We start from the raw sequence: 20,337 nt of genomic DNA on the forward strand, positions 1-20,337 counted from the left end.
TCCCCCTCCTTCCGAAGAAAGGGGATTTTCTCTGCATTACTATCTGCATTACCTCGAAGTTTACTGCGCCCCCCCCCCCCGCCTCGCCGGCCCCCACCTTGGCCAAGGGGCTCTTTTTTTTTTTTTCCCCTGCAGGAATCTCGCTGCTTCCTCTGGTACTGGTATTGGATTTTCTTCCCCAACGAAGGCAAGGATTAGGCATTCTCCAAGGGTTGTTTCGGTGGAGGTTGGTGGGGTTGGTTTTTTTTTTTTTTTTTGGTGTTTTTTAAAAAATTTCTTTGGTTGAGGGAGGAGGGGCGTCGAACATCCGGCAGGGGGTAGGGGCGGGGTGGGGGCGGGGGCTACGGGCTGCTGGAAGTTGCCATCGGGCTAGACCTGGACCGATTCTTCCCTTGGCCCCGCCGCCCGCCCTCCCGCCAGCCTGCCCTAGAGATGGGGCTGGTTTGATAACCACAGCTGCCCCACTACACTCGAGGCTGGATGCATTTCTTTAGTCAAACTGCAAACAACTCTGGGGATGCCAAAAAGCCCTTCAAAGTGACACAGCTAAGCGAAGGAGCCCTTCTGGTTTTGGAATTGTCCTCATATCCCTTCGCCTTCTTCGTCAGCTGCCAAACCTGTCCTCAACAATCGGATACATATATATATTTTTTTTTTCTTTAATGCCTCTCTAAACTCAATCGTTACGTGAAACTCTTTCGACTGTACACATATAAATATAGATATATATTTTTACAAAATACACCCATATACAACACAGAAGGATATGGAAGTTTTTCCCTTGCTCTTGGTTATGTCCATCTGCTGGTCTCGAACCTGGGACTCCGTGATTGCGGATTCAATCATTCACATCGGTAAGACTGGGCTCCTGAGAATATTGGGCACCTTTATATATCTGTTGTACTATGCCCCCCTTCCGTTTCTCCTTTTTATTTTTTTCCTTTCTCGCTTGCTTGAGCCTTCTTCTGTTCAATGTCCCCTTGCTCCTCCATCCGTTTTATCCTTGCTTTATTATTATTATTATTATTTAATAATGAAGCTGCTCAAATCTTGACATATGGGTTGTTGAAACCTTGCGGTTTTGGATGGGTATGTGTATATTAGGGGGTTAGGGCAGGCAGTGGGTGCTGAATACAAGTGTGAGGGTGAAGAAGTTTAATTTAATGTACCCTTCCCTGGATACTTATTTGCTCCTTTGAGGGATTGTTTTTGGACAGCAGAACGTATCGCATATATTTCTAAAAAGGAAGGGAAAGGCTGCTTTTCCAGCGAACAGGTGGTTTGGCAACGTGAGTTGGTTCAGTTCTCCAGCTCTTTTCCCACCGTGGTTAAGGAGGCTGTTGAATTTTATCACCACCATCCTTCCTCCTCCTCCTCCTCCTCCTCCTCTTCCTCCTCCTCCATCTCCATTCTCTCCTTCTCCCCCCTCCCCTCCGAGCGCGCTCAAGGAGCTGTTCCTAGCAGGCTCATGATAACTGCCTGAGAGAGCTCTTCACCAGGAGGATCTGAGCAGGAGAAATTGGGCCGGCGAGGCTGGCAGTAACAGATCTTCTATGCCTTCGCTCCCTCCCCAGGTCAAAGATAACAGGAGTCGTTGAAACTGGGACCCCTTTGTAGCGAGGGTCGAAGAGCAAAGAGACTACATTCACTTGCTCCCTTTTTACACACATACTCCTCCCCCGCCGCCTCCCACCCCTCCCCCTAGTACAGTAAAGTAGGAGTTGCCTAGGAAGGCAAAAAGGCAATTGGTGTGTAGTGTTCTGCCGCTGGAGATGCTGGTGGCCCCACCTATTGGCAACCAGAAGGGCACACGGACAGATAGACTCACCACTGCAGGCAAAGAGGGACATTTGAGGCTTGGAGAGGGCTCACAGGGGATGGGAGCTTTATGTTTTCTGCTCAAAACTCTCCTGCCTTGCGAATAGGATGTAACACAGCTGGGACCTGATCATTTTTGCCTTTTCCCCTGCATTGCTGCAACGATTCCCTTTATAGAAAGAAAGAGAGAGAGAAATGAAAGAAAAAGGTGTCTCTTGACTAAAAGGGTTCATTTCCTAGGCTGCAGAACGGCCCTACTTTACTATGTTGTGTTCTTCCCCCCCACCCCCGCCCCAGGTCACAGTATTTTTAACTAGCTGCACTGTTTAGTGCTCTGCAAAGAGAGGTAGCTTATCCCCCATCCAGACCTCTGTACTCCCCACTGCCCTCCGCAACCATCCTCATATACCCAGTCCTGATAGGGGAGCCTGCTCCCAGTGTTGGCAGCACCTGCTGAAATGAAGCTCCTGTCTGTGCTCACTTTCACTGATGCCGGATCCTGTAGCTTCAGTCTTAAAGGTTTTCTTGGTAAACATACCTACCTCCATACCGTCTATACCTAAAGCACTATATATGTTTTGTGCAAGATCAAAATTTAGTAATCCCTGAATTTGTGTGGCCAAGGTTTAAGTCCTGGACATCTTCCCAGACTCGTAGTAGTCCAGGAGCAAATAGTCTTTACTGCATACATAACTTTTGGGGGCATGGATTCTGGTATTCTTATATTAGCACAGTAGTAATGTCCTGATCAAAGTTCAGGAACAAACTGTATCTCCTTTTAAAGAGATAGTGATCCATGTTTATGTATAATTAAGGCCAACGTATTAAGAATGTAAAGTTATTATTAAGCCTTTATAGTGTATGTTTTATGATTAAGGTTTTGTATATTAATTACAGTAGGCATTCTTCATAGGAATAGAGTTAAGGATAGACACTCATCTGCTGTTTATCGGTGGCATAAATGATGAATATATTTGTAAACACTTAAAGAGTCATTATGTCTCCTATTACTAGGTAAATAATACTGTGCAATGCAATTTGGCTATGTGTTTCAAAATAGGAAAGGACTGCTTTTTCCTGGCACTGTGTTCACAGCTAGTGTGGCCTGGATGGTTTGTTTATAACTGGCAGATCTATCAATAGTGTTTACTACATCTATGTTTCTTTGGACTGCCAATGATTATTGGATATATTAACTAAGTGAATCCTCCCCAAAAGAAAATAGGAAAGTGGTTGCTTTTCACACAATTAAATTTGACTGGAAGACAATTAGTACATTTGACAAGAGGATTAGGTTCTTTTATAGACCAATTTATGTTGCCATGAAACTGGCAAATTAATGATTGTTTCATTAGGCTTTAGACCATTTATACTGTATTGAAAAGAAATGACAACGATTTTTTTTTTAAGTGAGGGGTCAGTAAACAAAATCATTTTGTTCCCTCATACAACATCCAGAAACATTGCAATTACCTCCCAAACTGAAACTTCCATGTGAAAAATGAAAAATATTTAACACTTACAAAATGTTTATAGTATTCAGTTTATGAAAGATATATTATCTAGCTTTAAGTTGATAATTGCCTTTATATTATGTTTAATGAAAACAGTATTTTCTTAGAAATATATTACTTCTACATTCAAAAAAAGAAACCAGAAGGGAAAATGTTTCAATTCTGAATATGTAGAAATAAGATTTTCATAAAGTCATGTGATATGCCCAAGCATGAAAGAGCTATAACATACAATCTAATCCTAGAAAAAGAAAGAAGTAGCTCTGATAGGTTCTTTAAGGCTCCTTTAATGATGAATTAGATTATATCCTATATGTAGGGAAATTGCCTGACTTTAACTATGGCATTGCATCATGCAAACAAATTAATGAATCCTGGCATTTTAATAAACATACAAGCTTGTCACAACAATGGTTTGATATATCAAATCATCAGAACCTGACTGAAACTGAACTATTTCCATTACAGTGGAACACATTTATTTCATCTTTCAAATTTACAACTCTTTAATTAGACTGCTTTTCTCTTGGGCTAATTTTGTGAGGTTTACAAGGTCTGATTGTTGGTGGAATTAGGATTAATAGAGATACCTTCAGGTAACACTTATTGAACACTTACTGCCTTGAGTATTCTACTGGAGTATGGCAGTTGAGAAAGGCTGCCTTATAAACAAACACTATTGAAATGACTCACCTCCACTGTAAGTTTCCTTGAAACAATAAAATGAAGGTCCCCCCTTTTTTGACGTATCAAAACTATGCAATTCCACATTCTGCAACTACTTTGAACCTGTGCATTGATTGAGTAATTTCATCAGACCCCCATTACTTGATTGCTTAGAAGTTTCCTAATGATCTGTATGCTGTAAGGAGCATTCGAAAGTCGTGAGTGGAATGGCAATGATATTGTGCTTTATGAGGCTATTCAAAAAGTCGTCCTGATTTATGTAGCTCCAAAGCTCCCAAGTCTTTGAGATTAGCCATGCTGCCTGCTATTTTCTTCATACATCAGTCATCCCACACTCTTTACTCCCTAAACACAACAGGAGTTTAGAACATTGCTTTAATTAAGCAGGGATTAGGTGGCATTTCCAGTCAACTGCACAGTTTGTGTTTGCTTCATATCTAATATGAAAGATATCATCTTTAACAGTTAAATATATTCTCCTTTTCAAATCTAGATTCTGCACACAGATACTATGCTGAAGAACTCTGTATCCTGTTGTATGTCTACTGTTGTGCAGGGATATTTATACAATATACTTAGCTATATGATATATACAAACATAAATTTGTTTTTGGTTGTTAGAAATCCATCATACCAAAACATCTAGTGTCAGCTGGGAGGAGAAAAAGCACATTTATTCATGATTTTCTCATAAGCAAACAGTATTTTCTTCTATGACTTTTTCTTAAGCCCAAGCAACCCAGGAGAATTCATGAAGTATTTTAGATTTTAGGATATTCACAGAAAAGAACTCAATTGGGTATCTGAGTAAAAATATATACCACAGTATTTAGGTGAGTGATACATCTAAAGAATTAGTTTTCATTGCTTGTCTAAGAGACTAATAAGAAAAATAAATTAAATTAAAATACTTTAAAAAGGGACTAGTTTACCAAATAATGAATTCTAAAAGGGCCCACACAATATGATAGTAGGCCTTTCACCAAAATTCCTTTTTCTATTATTTCCTTTGCTCTTCATCATTTTATATTAGAATGTGGTCATCAAATTCTCCTTATACTACGCAGACATTTTAGCTTAGGTCAATACTTGTACTTTTCTTTTCTCAAAACAACAATCATATAGGTACTTATTATTTGGGGTTAATATACAAACTATTAAAAGATAGCAACAAGTAACTCCTGCTTTCAGTTATATTAAACTTTATTTCCTTTGCCAGTTAGAATAAATATCTGTGGATTAAATGGGTACTAGTTATTATATAATTTTGTTAGACACTAGCTTTTTCAAGTATACTGATGTGATATTGATCAAGTATAATGAAAATATTATGAATTTTTACATGTAACATTCAACAGTTGTTCAGTCATATTCCAGAAACTGTATTAGCCACTAGAGACAGAAAGATAAAAGAAAAACAGACCCTGCTCTCAAGAATCTTATATTCTACTGGGTAGGAATTGCACTGCAACTTCTATATACACATATACACACTATATATGTATATGTATTCTATATCTCTATTCTATATGTATGTATATGAAATGCAACGCAATTCCTACCAGTGCAAAATAAGATATCAATGGTGACTTCCTCATGTTTTTTCTTTTAAAATATATGTAACTAGCATGGAGGTGATTGTTTTGTCTGATCAGCAAACTGCAATTGTTAGTAATCATTGAAAATATATTGTAGGGGCAGCTAGGTGGCACAGTAGATAGAGCACCGGCCCTGGATTCAGGAGGACCTGAGTTCAAATCCGGCCTCAGACACTTAACACTTACTAGCTGTGTAACCCTGGGCAAGTCACTTAACCCCAACTGCCTTACTAAAAAATAATATATTGTAGTAATATTTAATATATGAATTGAATGAAATGGAATTTTTTTATCCTAAAGGATTAATTTTTCATTCATATACTACATTACAGTGTTCCAAAGGGGAGGTATTTTGCCCCCACCCTCCTACATATGTATAGCATTCACACTTGTTATTTCATCATTGGTATATTTCAAATTTCTATAATAATTTTTGAGTAGAAACTCTCTGGCCTACTGAAGATAGTTCAACCATAAATAAAACTTTCATCACAGAATAACTTCTGGCCACCAAAATGCCATTATTTTCTGAGTTCTTACTTCATGTTTACATTTTTTCAACTAAATGCAACAAGTTCTAAAATATCATAAATTTGTACTTCTGATGTGTCCAGCAATGATAAATGATAATGCAAATATTTTCCATTTAAAAGCTAGGAAAGGAAATGAAGCCCAATTCTCTCATTCAATTCTAGGAAAGGTCATGATCTAGTTAGATTAAATTTGCTAGTTTTTAGCATCATCTATTTTCATACCTACTGTCAAATCGAAATAACATTCTTATAAATATATATTGAAACCATTTTTGCTTCTTTTTGAAAATATCTAATGTCCCAACTATGTAGTTCAAACAGTATAATTTTTCTTTGTAAAGCATACACCAATCAAGAGAGAAGAAAATGTATTAGTATATATGACGTCTACCTACGCATGACATTATTATAGTCATATTACTGAGGATACAAAATTTCAATCTTGTAGCTTATGACTTAGGCTAGAAAGATTGTTGTGGAGACAACATGAAAGAGAACTCAGAAATATGAACATGTGTAAATATAAGTGAATAATGGTTTCACTACATTAAATGGTATGTATGTATGTATATAGCAGATGACCACAGAATTATCAAATTTGCTTGGGTAATAGAAATAAAATGCCTATTATAGCTTAAGTTTTTCTTTCTCACTTTCTCTCTCTCTGTCTCTGTCTTTGTCTGTCTGTCTCTGTCTTTCTGTCTCTGTCTCTGTCTCACTCTCTCTTTCGCTCTTTCTCTCTCTCTCTCTCTTTCTTTCTCTCTCTTTCTTTCAGGGCAATGGGGGTTAAGTGACTTGTCCAGGGTCACACAGCTGGTAAGTGTCACATGTCTGAGGCCGGATTTGAACTCAGGTACTCCTGAATCCAGGGCTGGTGCTCTATCCACTGCTCCACCTAGCTGCCACCTTTAGCTAAGTTTTAAAAGAAATGATTGATAGAAGGGGTGATAAGCATCTGTAGCTCCTGCTGCTAGGGAGGCTGTGGCTGGTAGATTGCTGGAGATCAAAAGTTCTGAGCAAAAGAGGGATAAAGCCAACTGAGACTCTGCACTGTCTAGCACTTTTAGCTACCAAGAGCAGAGGATCAGCAGACTGCCTAAGAAAGGGAAAAAGGAACAAGTTAAAGCTTCCATGCTGAATAAAATTGGGATCAAGCCCATGAATAGCCACTACTTTCAACTTGGGCAAGATTAGGGGGCAGGGGTATATGGAGTGATAGAGGTGGAGAAGTCAGAGGAATCCCATAATAGTACAGTGGGGTAAGAAATGAGGCGATATATGCACTGAACTCCTCCCTTAACTGGAGATTTGGAATTCATGGCTTTACTCTCCAATCAGAGAGGCAGGTTAGCAATGAAGTGGAGTGTCAAGATGATAAGATCTTACAGGATGATGATGTTATCCCAATAATGTGCTTCCTAAGTGGGGCTTAGTGGACAAAGAAATTATAGAAGTCCCAAAGGTGTATAGCAAGATGAGAAAAGAAGAATGTACATGTATACAAATAAAAAAGTATTATGTATGTGAAAAGTAATAAAGACAATTTTCTTTTTCAAGAGGGAACATGTGCTAATAACTGAGGGAATTGGCAAAGGCCTTCAATAGGAAGTAGAACCTGAACTGGGTAGCTGAAGGAAACTAGAAATTCTTTAAGGGGAGGGAGAAAAGGGGGGAGAGACAGTCCATACATGAAGGTCCCTTTCTATAAAGACTTTCCCGTACAAAGGCAAGGAGATGGATTGTCATAGTTAGTGACTGTCTTTCTTAATGAAGCATAGGAGCATTGACTGTTTAGAGTTGGTAAGCTAGGGGACAGCTAGGTGGCACAGTGGATAAAGCACCGGCCCTAGATTCAGGAGGACCTGAGTTCAAATCCAGCCTCAGACATTTGACACTTACTAGCTGTGTGACCCTGAGCAAGTCATTTAACCCCCATTATCCTGCAAAAAAAAAATAGAGTTGGTAAACTACCAAACACATTCTTGAATCTCGTTGTTTGTAGTCAACCAAAATAACTGAATTGTTTTCAAGTGAACTCAGATTTAGCCACATCTCCACAACTTTTACTTAGGAAGTTGATTTTAAAAAATCAAGTATAATTTAACATATAAAATAAAAATCACTCCTAGAGTTCTCCAATCAAATATTAAAAGTTGATATACTGTCTTTTTATGATTACTTTTACAATCATAGAATTTAGATATGAAAGACACTGTAAACATCATCTAGTCCAAATCTCTTATCCTCCTCTTCCCTTTTTTTTTCCCTTCCCTTTTTAAAGATAAAGATTGGGAGAGGAAACCGATACATGTGCTTTGTGTAATTGTAGGCCTGTTCTTCCAATTCTTGTAAGATATCATATTGTCACTCAACCTTATTGGGAGTGCACCTAATTGAAAATACCAAGTGTAAAACAGTTTGTTGTTTTATTATTACTATTGTTTTATTATTACTATTCTTATTGATACAATCTATAATTCTACAATTATTTATACAAGCTGTAAATATCTAAGGACAACAGACATGATAGAAAAATAAAAAGCATATAAGCTGTAAGTTTTAGGTGTGTGTTTGTAGGTGGTATGTTGGTAATGTAGTTGTACTTTTTTTTGAGCTGTAATTTCACTGCTGTAAGAAACTGATATTAAGAAAACCTACCAATTCAGACTTACAGCTATTTTACAATTTATGGTATTAAAGAGTTGCCTTTGATAGATCCAAGTGTAATCCCTTTGTCTCAGGTAGGCTTGACACTTTGCCCTGAAGGACAGCCCTGTGATGGCCTGCATGCTGTCTGCATGTAGGGAGAAATGACTCCTGAATCATTGAGATCATATAGGGGATGCTACCTATATATACCTATATCTTGCTTTGGGAAAACTGACAAGCAATATTTATTTCTTGCTTTGCAAAAGGTTTCCATGCAGCTTTCCTTGAAGTAAAGAAATTTTGTTAGTACATTTAAATTAAAACTTGATTTCTAGTAATTTAATTTGCAGGGACAGCTAGGTGATGCAGTGGGCACCAGACTTGGAATCAGCAAGATTTGAGTTCAAATCCTGCCTCAGACATGTATTAGCTTTGTGACCCTGGACAAATCACTTAATCCCTATCTGCCTGAGTTCCTTGTCTATAAAATGGGGACACCCTTGAGAAAGAAATATGGAGTCATGTAGAGTTGGGCAGAACTGAACAACCCAGCTTGCAGATAGCTTTTCTTGAACATATTTAGTGTACAGAATAAGACATGCCGTATACAGAATAGTAACTGGAGATATTTTAAAAGAATCATCTAATAAAATTATAAAATTAATGACATTTCATTTACTTGTATTGATATTTATTTTTTTATTTGTGCTACAGACTAAATGGCATGTTTAGTCATAACTGAAGTTACCTTTTTCTCAAGTTTACCTGATTTCTCAACCCCCAATGTCCCACTCTTAAAAATCCATTTCTCTTCATTGGCCTTCTGATGATATATGTTTGAAGACTCTGCATTAAGTACATTGATATGTACTTGTTTTATATCTACTTCTCTACATAGGAATATGTACATACATAATACATACAAATATTTATACACATATGTCTGTCAACACATATGTATATGTGTATGTATGTATGCTGTTGAATGAGGAAAACATATGAACCATTTAATATATTTGCCTTAGATTGGCAAAAAAGCTGAAAATGACACGTTACAACATTACCAAAAAGTTATGGTTCACAGGGATTGAGTTGATCGTCTTTTTATATTCCCAGTCAGAGTACAGCAAATCTCCTGAGATGGAGTTAGGCACCTCTCTTGTTCTAAGGGAAGGCTGATTTTTCCTGGAGACAATATAATAGCCATCACCAGACAAGAAATAAAATCATGATGGGAGTTTGGTCTAACTGCTCAGTTTGTCTTCAGAATAATTAAGTACTATGGATACAGCTTCAGAGTGCCATGGACTTTGTGAGCCCATTTACTGGTAACAGCTTTTCTTTTTTTTTTTTCTTTCTTTTTTTTTTTTTTTGGTAACAGCTTTTCTAAGTGAAATGTATTCCATTGATAGGCATAGGAGAAATTATATTCCTATTACTTGCCTGTGTATTACAAGGTGTTTGTGACCTTTTGATCAATCTGATATTTTCATGATTGTTAATAGTCATTGAATAAGAGAAAATCTTCATGTTTCCTCTTGGAAGTGTATATTTATCATTAAATAGATATATTTGGTAACACATAACAAAACCATAGGCATATTTAACTCCCAGATAACAATTTAAAATTTCAAGGAACCCAACAGGGGTTACATAGTCATTAAAGACCATGTCAAATATCCTCTCTTTACCTTTATTCTTTAGTATTCTATATTATAGATTCTTCATGGGCCACCTCCTATGGGAAGCTTTACTGATTCCTCTAGTTCTTACCCTGAGAGTTTCATGAATTTATATATATTATATATATATATATATAAAATTGTATTTTGATATAATTAGTTTCTTTTATAATATCTATTTTATACATTTAAAATATTAATCTTAGGACACTGATCTGCCAAAAGCCTCCATGATTTGTCTTTCATTTACCTATTTGCATATTATATTTCTGATAAGTTAGTAAGTTGAAAAAAACATTTAAGTGCCTACTGTGATCCGGGCAATGTGCTAAATGCTGGAAATACAAAGAAACGTCAAAGATAGTCTTTGCTCTCAAAGAACTCACGGTCTAATAGTTCAACAGCAAAACTATATACAAACAAGGTGATCAAAATGTAACTTCCTTGAGAGTGGTGCATGTTTGGGATTTTTGTCTTTCAATATTTAAGGCCTAATATAATTATAGATTTAAAGCTGGAGGGAAAATTCAGTATTGTGCTGTCTAGTCCTTTTAATTTTACAAATAAGGAAACTGTTTCTCAGTAAAGTGAAATGCTTTTACCTAAGTTCACAGAGTAAGTGGCAGAGATGCAATTTGAATTCAGGTCTCCAAATTTAATACATGCTTTTTGAAATAAATGGAAGGTTCAATTCACATGTATTCTCTTACAAGAAGTCTTTGCTCATCCCTGCAGTATTAGTGAGCTTTACTTTTCCTAAAATGTATATCTTCTTCTCTGTGTCAAGATTGTATCCTGCTCAAAAGAGAATGTAAACTCCTTTAAAGCAAGGACTGGTTTTCATTTTCTTTTTTATCCAGAGTCTAGCACTAAATCTTGAACAAAGTAGGGGCTAAATAAATAGTATTTGCATTGACTTGACTTGACTTGATTCTAAAGGTCACAGGGTCGGGTGCTATGTCAGCCTTCTGTATAATGTTTTGTGTATTGTATGTTGTTGTATATAGTTTTTTCTTCATTCTTGGAGAGGATCATGACATGAAGTGATGACTTGCAGGGAACTGGATTTAAGTGAGGGAGGGCTATGTAAGATGAGCAACCTCACTCTTTCCTCCAGAGCCATATGGGTTTAGTGGCAAAATAGGTATCAGAATGACTGGAGATGGCCTGGGATGTTTAAGGCAATTAAGATTGTGATTTGCCCAGGGTCACATAGCTTGTAAGTGTCTGAGGTGAAATTTTAACTCAGGTCTTCCAACTTCTGGGCCAGTGATCTATCTACTGTCCCATCATCAATATTATAGTTTTAATAAGTGTTGCAACTCCCTTCATCTCTTCTTCATTCCCCTTAATCATATTCTGGACCATCAACCTTGTGTAGAGTGAGGAGTAACTCTAAATTTAATTAGAAAGATAGAATAAGGAGTTAATTTAAAAAAATCACAGAAAGGAAAATCCTTCAAACTTTTAAAAATGGATACTTTCTAGAAATGTAGATAATCTATTTTCTCAGCTTACTGAGACTCCATAGTTTTAGGCCACAAACTAAATACAGAGTCAGAATAAAAGACTGAGTTAGTTGTCTCCTATTTCTCCAGGAAGTGTAGATACTTGGATTTCCAGGAAACACAAGATTTATTTACTTTGTAAATAATAATGGAGTACTCTGACATTTTTGCTTGTAGACCAATTTGTTTTCGTTATGTCACTTTTGGAGAACATTCAATTTCACATTTATAGAATATTTAATGGATTACAAAGCATTTGTTCTTGCTGTTCACTCATTCAGTTGTGTCTGACTCTTTATGATCTCCATGGACCATCGCATACCTGACCCTTATATCTGCCATTGTTTTCTAAAGTCTGTCAAAGTTCATGTTTGTTACTTCTATCACTCTATTTACAGTATCATACTTTCGTTTCATCACCAGACATATCCACAGCTGAGCTTCCTTTAGGTTTTGGCTCAGTTACTTTATTCTTCCTGGAGCTACTTGTAGCTGTCTTCAGCTCTTCCTCAGTAATGGGTTGGATACCTTCTGACCTGAGGGGCTCATCTTTTGATGTCATATCTCCGATCACTTCAATACTCTTTATGGGGTTTTCTTGGCAAAAATAATAGTCTCGTTTGTTATTTCCTTCTCCACATCACCTTTTGTCACAACTCACCACTATAACCTGTTTGTCTTGGGTAACTCTGAATGGTTTATCAAGGGACATCAGATTGGTGATTTAACTGTACATTCAGAAAGATATCTTGATGAGAAACTTAAAATGGCTATAAAGTTAGGAAAAATAAGGAGAGAATGGAGTAAATACTTTCATGGCAAAATTTTTACTCAGATGGGATCAATTTATTTTTCAGGTAATAAATCACTTTTAGTAAAAATAATTCTCTAAGGTCTTTCAGTTATCTATGTCTTGGGAAAAATCTTTCCCACTGAGTTTCTGTGGTAGGTAACTGCTGCAGAATAAAGCTATTACAACATAGAAATTCTAGAGGTTAAAACTGTTTTTATTATGCTTAAGCACAGGTTCAAGATTTAGAAAAAAAATAATTCTGAACCAAGATTGGCATTTGGACAAAACTTTTTATGGAGAAAAAAATTGTTAACATATAGCAATCTTACACAAGCCTAGTCAAACAGAATCATGATCTCATGCTTCTTCTTATGTCATTAAGTTAAACAAACTGAGTTGAATCAATCTAGTAAACAAACTAAGTTAAAGATTTAAACACAAAGTTTGTAAAAATCTAAACTGTAATGCTAGAAGGCTATATTTAAAATCCAATAGGTTAATTGAGAATAAGAAATTTACATGTCACAAAGATAACCAAAGGTAAGAGCCAGGGACATCTTTCCACAAATAAAACAAATTGTTAGTTGGAGAAGCTCAAATTCTTTTTTTTTATATCTGAAACATAAAAAAAATCCTTAATATGATCATTACATGAATTTGGTTTTAGCCAAGTGAGGTTAATATTAATCAAAGACAGGCTTCAGTCAGCCAAATATTCAGGAGAAATGGCCCTAAATAAATAATCAAACTTAATAAAAGGAAATAAAAAATTCTCATAACATCTACAAAGCAGCCAAGAGCCCCAGAGCCAAGGAAAACTAAACTGAAATCCTGCTTCTGACTTTTACTGGCTGGTTGACCCTGGGGAAGTAATATAACTTCTTAGTACATTAGACAACTCTTTAAAACTTTTAAGTTGCAGAAAAGGTGGAAATCTGTAGTGTTTTCCCATACGACTATTCCCTACAGCAGTGAAATAAAAGAACCATTCCATCTTATCTTTTGTATTATCTAAGTTAGTTGTAAACCTAAATAAGAAGGAAAAATAGAAATCTAGAGGTAATATAAATGGCAAATGCAAGCTAATTATTTCTCTCTCTCCATTCCAGCTTTAAAGATCCAACAAATAATCCTGAACTAAACCATTAAAATATAGCCAAACTGGTTGCTTTGAGCTTTGCCTATTTTTCTTCTCCACTCTCCATTGGAGGTACTAATCAGCAACGAAATAACTGGGAGCAAAAAAGCAGATGCAAAGGGTATAGAAAATCCATAAACAAGAAAAGAACACACTTCGTTACATAGAATTTTGTTTGCTAGTTTTTTCATGAATTCTGGCTACAGTTAGGATAGAAAGCTTTACCGCCTAGTGGTAGGGAAGAGATCCTTTGCAAGATAGCACTGGGTTAAAATACTGCTATTTAAAAAGTTCTGTGATCCAATATCTTTGAAAGTAGTCCAGCCCCTGTTTAACTCCAGTAGGGATGTTTTTAAGTACTTCAAGAATACTACTCCTTTGCTTAAGTTTTAAATCTAAAATTAAATAAAAAATAACTTTAGCATGTACATTTGAGAGTTTATCAATCAAGATATACATTGTTGTTGAGTTGTTTCAGTTGTGTCTGAGTCTTTGTGACCCCAGTTCAGGTTTTCTTGGCAAACATACTGGAATGATTTGCAATATCCTTCTCAAGCTCATTTTATAGATGAGGAATTGAGGTAAGCAGGATTAAGTAATTTTCCCAGGGTCACATGGCTAAGTTTCTGAGGTAGGATTTGAACTCATGGGGATGCATCTTCCTGAATTCAAGCCCAGTAGTCTATCTACCTCACCACCTAGCTACCCCAAAGACATGTAAAAACTCCATAAATATAACTACAAAACACCCATTAAAGAAATAGGCCTAAATAATTGAAGAGATAGTATTTGCTCATGGGACAGCTCTGACATAATAGTGCAAATGAAGATAATATCAAATTAATTTATTTATTCCTTGCAATACCATTCAAATCACAAATGCATTTCTGTATATATCTAGAAAAGAAATAACAAAATTCATCAACAAGGGTCAAAACTGGATATATTCTGCCAGAAATTAGGTTTGTGTCAACATTCCACACTATATATACTGTGAGAGTTGGAATAACGCCCTCTACTGGGAGGAACATTTCGTGAGCTCTGGCCTGAGGACAAGCCATGTGGCCTTGGTGTCAGGAAGTGATGTTTGCTTGTGGGTACTGTTCATCAAAGCTACCAGCCAATTAACTTGGAGGTGTGTGTGTGTGTGTGTGTGTGTGTGTGTGTGTGTGTGTGTGTGTGTGTGTGTGTGTGTGGCCCTGTTTCCATTTTTGAGGGAGGCTTCTGGGAGGAAGAAGGGGCGAGGGACTCTCTTTTCGCCTGGGACCTCTGCTTGGCTGGAGCAGAGACGCTGGATCCCTTAGAGAGATATATGAAGGAACCTTGGCCTCTTTCTCTCTCCTCACCAAATTCTTATGCTTCTTAATAAATACTTAAATGTCTAAACTCTTGCTAAAGCTTATAATTTATGGTGACCACTCATTAGATTTTTAGACAATGTAGCTAGAATTTTATCCCGTTACAGATAGCAACTTTACAATACCAACCAAAATAATTACCCTAAGTATTCATGACCTAAGTATAAAAGGTCACATCATAAACTAGTTTCCTTACTTACAAAATGAGGACTATAATAGTACCTACCTAGAAAATTTTTTGTGAGGATCAAATGAGATATTTGTAAAGCATTTATCACACTTCGTGTCATATATTAGATGTTCAATAAATGCTTATTTCTTTCTGTCATCATCATCGTCACTACTGTCATCACCTGGCCACATGTCCACTACACACAGAACAACTTTTCTGAGAGCAAACACACAAAAACTTGTTTTGGATAAAACGTGACCATCTACAAAACTATTCCTAATACATTTATGTGTTGAATAAAGTGAAGGGAGGTATTTGTTAGCATTCTTGGTGCTTAAAAAGTTGAAAATAAAATATGAAGTACACAAAAACTTTGCTTCTCTCCACCAATGAAATTCTCATAAACTTAATATCAGAGGCACTTTTTACAGCACTTTTCACATGAGAAACATTATGCCAGGTACTGAGGGAGATATGAAGATAAGGAAAATAGCATACCTATTTTCCAGGAACCTTCAACCTAGTAGGGAAGATAGGACATGCACAAATAATTTTAATACAAATTACAGTACTATAAATTGGTTGGAGATAATGAGGGTCCTAGTTCATTGCTTTTACTTTGGGACTTAGTTGCTTTCATATACAAGGTAGACTTGATGGCAAAAAGCAATAGACTTTTGTTATAGGTACACTTTGACTCATGCAAGAATAGGCGTAAAGTAAACCTTGAAACATCAGGAAAATGAGGAGATAGGAAAGAAGGATTCAGGGAAAAGTTCTTAGAAACCAGATGGGTGACACTGTAATTGAAACTAAGATGAAAAAATCTTTAGGGTGTGGTATGAGGAAATTTTATCTTACAAGATGCTACTTTCTAGACTTGACTAACTCAAGTTAGACCAAGTACTTTCCTTCCTTAAGAAGTTCCTAATCCTAGTTCCTTATCAGAATATATGGGCTACATAGTTTAGGAGTTGGGGCTAGTCACAGGCCAATGGTCTTAAATAGGAAAGGACAAGTTATTCATTTCTGATGTTACTGAAATCAAAATCCTGGGGAGTGTCCAGGAGATGTCTCCTACTAGTCCATTTATAAAAAATATTTATTTACATTTATGAAAAATATTATTCTATGAGAGGTTCCAGAAATGAGAGGAGTATCATGTAGACAGAAGAGGCATGTCTTTGGCAGAAGCAGCTTATCACTCATGAACCTTATGGATTTAAAAAAAAATTACTTATTTTTTTCTGCACTTAAGAAATAAAACAAGTATTTCCATAACATAGTAGAATAAAAAAAATGTTCATGAAAATGTGAATCTATTCCTTTTAAATATATTATGTAACTTTCCTCTTTCTTTTTTGTTTTCCTTATATTTTTGAAAGAGAGATCAGTTTTTTTAATATGCAGCTAGACTGGGGAGTAGGCAAGTAGAACTCTTAGTCTATTTCCCCATTGAACAACCCCTGCAAAAATTTTTCTAGGGGTTAGGCTACTTCTTCCTTGTGTTGTGACTTTCTTTTTAGTCACTTCCTTGCTCCTGCTTTCCTTTTGTGGGAGTTGTTTCCTTTCTAACCAGGTCACAAATGATGGTGGGTGCCAGACTTTATAGGCCAGTTAGCTTCCCACACTATTATTGACTTATAGTGACCAGAAAAAACAACAACAATCTAGCAAATGTACTCTCTTTGCTCTGGGATATTGTTAAAACAAAGAAATAAATTTCTTCTTTGGTTATGATCACCCAAATACAACTTTTGCTTTAGCAGATACTATAGTTTTAAATCTTTCTCTCTTCTTAGGTCATTCCCAAATGACACCACCTTTTCTCAATACAGAATTCACACAATAGTGCCCACAGTTTATCAGTTATATTTATGAACAGCTTTATCACATCTGTTGTTTTTTTTCTGTTCCATCAATATCAGTTTTTTTTATTTGGAGGTGGATAGTATGTTTCATCAACAGTCCTTTGGGCCTTTCTTTGTATACTCAGCACAGTACTTGGCACAGAGTAGATATTTAGTAAATGCTAGTTGACTTTACTAATTGCCCGATTTTAAATACTCAAGAGTAGACTTCTAAAACCCCAAGAGAAGCATCTGATTCAAATATATTGCATGTACCTCTTCAGGAGAGTAAAAGAAGATGAATGAACTTGTCCATACTCTTTGCCCACAAAAAATTTCAGTATGTGAGATAAACTCTAGCCACACTGTCTTACTGAGATGTACTGTTGGAGACCTTCTGTTCTTCATGGCAGCCATTCTTCTGCTTCCACATCTGTCTCCCACAATTATTTCTACTTCTTACTTCCACAGAAAGTCAATTTCTCTCCTCCCCTTCGACCTCTTATTTGGGGTAAAGATTTAGCTTCTCCAAAGCCACTGTGAGCCAACAGTACCTGATGATCAAAATGCCTGCACACCATAAACACTTGCAATTGCTAATCTCTGGAAAAAAGAAATTACAAGGCAAAAAAATAGAGTCTTTTCAGATGAACACAGTTATACATGAATGCAGAAGAGAATGACATGATTTCTGGTTTAGGGGTGGGGAAGGATAATTCAGAAAAGCTTTGCAAAGTTGGTTATATTTAATCTGGATCTTGAAGAAATGTATGAAGATAGTTATGGAGATTAGAAAAAAGCTCTAGATGAATTTTAGAAATAACAAATATTACACTTGGAATGAATTGTCAAATGCCCTTGGGGAGAAGAGTGAGATAAGGTTGGAAAAGGACAACTGTGGAGAGCTTTGGATACCAGCCTGAGGTTAGACCACCCCATGTTTTGTTGCACAAGATTGAGTCACTAAAGATTTTTAAGTAGTGTAGAGAAAGGATCAGAATCTTGCACTTGGGATAAAATTGTTTAACATAGGTGGAGACTTATTAGTAAGTTACTGAAATACTGAGCATAGTTCTTGGTAGACATGGTAATTGAAAAGAATAATATTTTGAAGTCAGAATCAAAACATTAGATTTATTGGATGTATGACAGTGAGAACAGAGTCAAATTGATGCTAAAGTTATGAATGTTCATGATTAGAAGAACTATTTTAATAGAAATCAGGTATTAGAGAGAGGAAAGATTTTGGGGAAGATAAAAGTTGTATTTTGGATATGAATTTGACATTTTACTTCGACATTTAAATTAAGCCATCCAGTAGATATTTGGGAATTTGGGTCTGAAGCTCAGAAGAGACATTGAGAATAAACATTAATTGAGAGTTATCAATAAAAGTGATGTCTGAAACTATCAGGAAGGCTTGAGATCACTAAGGGAAAGAGTGTAGAAAAAAGTAAAGCAAATGAAGAACAATGTCTTGGGAAACACTGACATAGTAGGAAGAAGAGACAGTTTTTACTGACAGAGAAGGAAGAATCAGAGAAGTAGGAGGGGAAAAGAAAACAGTGACATGGAAATCAAAGAAGGAATCAGGAATTTGATAAATATTTGATATATTCTAGTCTCTGTGCTAAACACTTTATAAATACTGCCTCATTTTATTCTTATAACAACTTTAGAAGGTAGGTAGTATTACTATTTTATTGTTAAATGTCTGAGACTACATTTGAATATGGATCTTCCTAGCTTCCAGCCAACATTTTATCCACAGTACCATGTAACTATTTCAAGGAAAGAGAGTGCACTATAGGATTATAGAGTAAATACATATAGTGATAAAATTATAGATTAGACATAGAAGGTACCCTTGAAGCAATCTAGTCAAACTCCCTCTTTTTTCCTATTTTATTTTATTTTATTTTTGTTCATTTAATAGATAAAGGAACTGAAATCCAAAGTTATGTAGGCAACAAGTGGCAGAGTCAGGACTCAGATTTAGGGCTTCTTTGTTTAAAATTCAGGGCAGTTTTCATTATAATATGTGGTGGTTGTTAGTTTTTTTTTTTTCAATTGTGTCCAACTCTTCATGACTGCATTTGAGTTTTCTTGGGAATGATAATGGAGTGGTTTGCCATTTCCTTTTCCAGCTCATTTTACAGATAAGGAAATGAAGGCAAACAGGGTTAAGTGACTTGTATAGCGTCACATGGCTAATAATTGTCTGAAGTAAAATTTGAAACCAGATCTTCCTGACTTCAGACCCTGTACTCTATTCACTGCACCACCTAACCGCCCAGAAACTGAGAATAATGAAATGACTTTCTGTATACTATACTGACTTTCGAAGAGATGAGTATTGACATACTAAGATTTGAATTTAGGATCTTTATGGTTTGCAATACTCCTGAGTATGCATGAACCAGATTAAAATGTAATTTGAAAATATTTAACATAATAAATAAAAATACAACAAAGCACTGATAATGTCAATATGTATTTTCAAGTTCAACATGAAGCTTCAGGCATTTTTATGTTTGGGTTAGTGGCCCATTCATATTTGAGATCAATACCACTGGTCTAAAGTATCAAATGTTTGCTGAGGCATTAAAGAGAATGATAACTGAGGGAAAACAACCAACCAGACAAAAATATTAGATTTAATGCAGTATCAACATAGTTGTAGAGAAGGCAGTCAGAACATGAGACTTAGGACTGAGGGAGTAGTGAGGAAGTAGAAGCAGTGGAAGCCATTCTATAGTTTGTTGTTTTTAAACACTTGCAGATTTTTGGTTTATGCATGTTGTTTGAAATCCTGCCAATTTTCCTAAAGCTAGAATTAATTGGTCCTTAGTTTTATGACAAATGAATTTGAAAAATTAAGAAAACATGCTATTTTCATATTTAATATCAAGATAAACATAGATCTCAACTTTTCATCATAAATAGTGCCAGGAACATTTTGTTTGTTTTACCAGTATTTTTTTCTGCTAACATTCTTATTGATATATTTTGCCTTTATATTGCTTTTATTTCCATG

The 20,337-nt window shown here is 35.9% G+C and overlaps 1 protein-coding gene across 2 annotated transcripts in view; it reads left to right on the forward strand.

The window, feature by feature from the left end:
• Positions 1–371: 371 nt before the first annotated feature.
• The window catches only part of GRID2 (glutamate ionotropic receptor delta type subunit 2), a 1,875,262-nt gene continuing 1,855,296 nt past the window's right edge, over positions 372–20,337 (forward strand). The window contains exon 1 of one of the 2 annotated variants that reach the window (XM_043971982.1): positions 372–854. In XM_043971982.1, the coding sequence (XP_043827917.1) occupies positions 767–854 (88 nt within the window). In that variant the 5' untranslated portion in view covers positions 372–766. The remainder of the gene's footprint in view (positions 855–20,337) is intronic. The other variant, XM_043971983.1, reaches the window with a different exon arrangement.

Source organism: Dromiciops gliroides, chromosome 6, assembly GCF_019393635.1.
Source record: "Dromiciops gliroides isolate mDroGli1 chromosome 6, mDroGli1.pri, whole genome shotgun sequence".
In the NCBI taxonomy this organism is placed as follows: domain Eukaryota; kingdom Metazoa; phylum Chordata; class Mammalia; order Microbiotheria; family Microbiotheriidae; genus Dromiciops; species Dromiciops gliroides.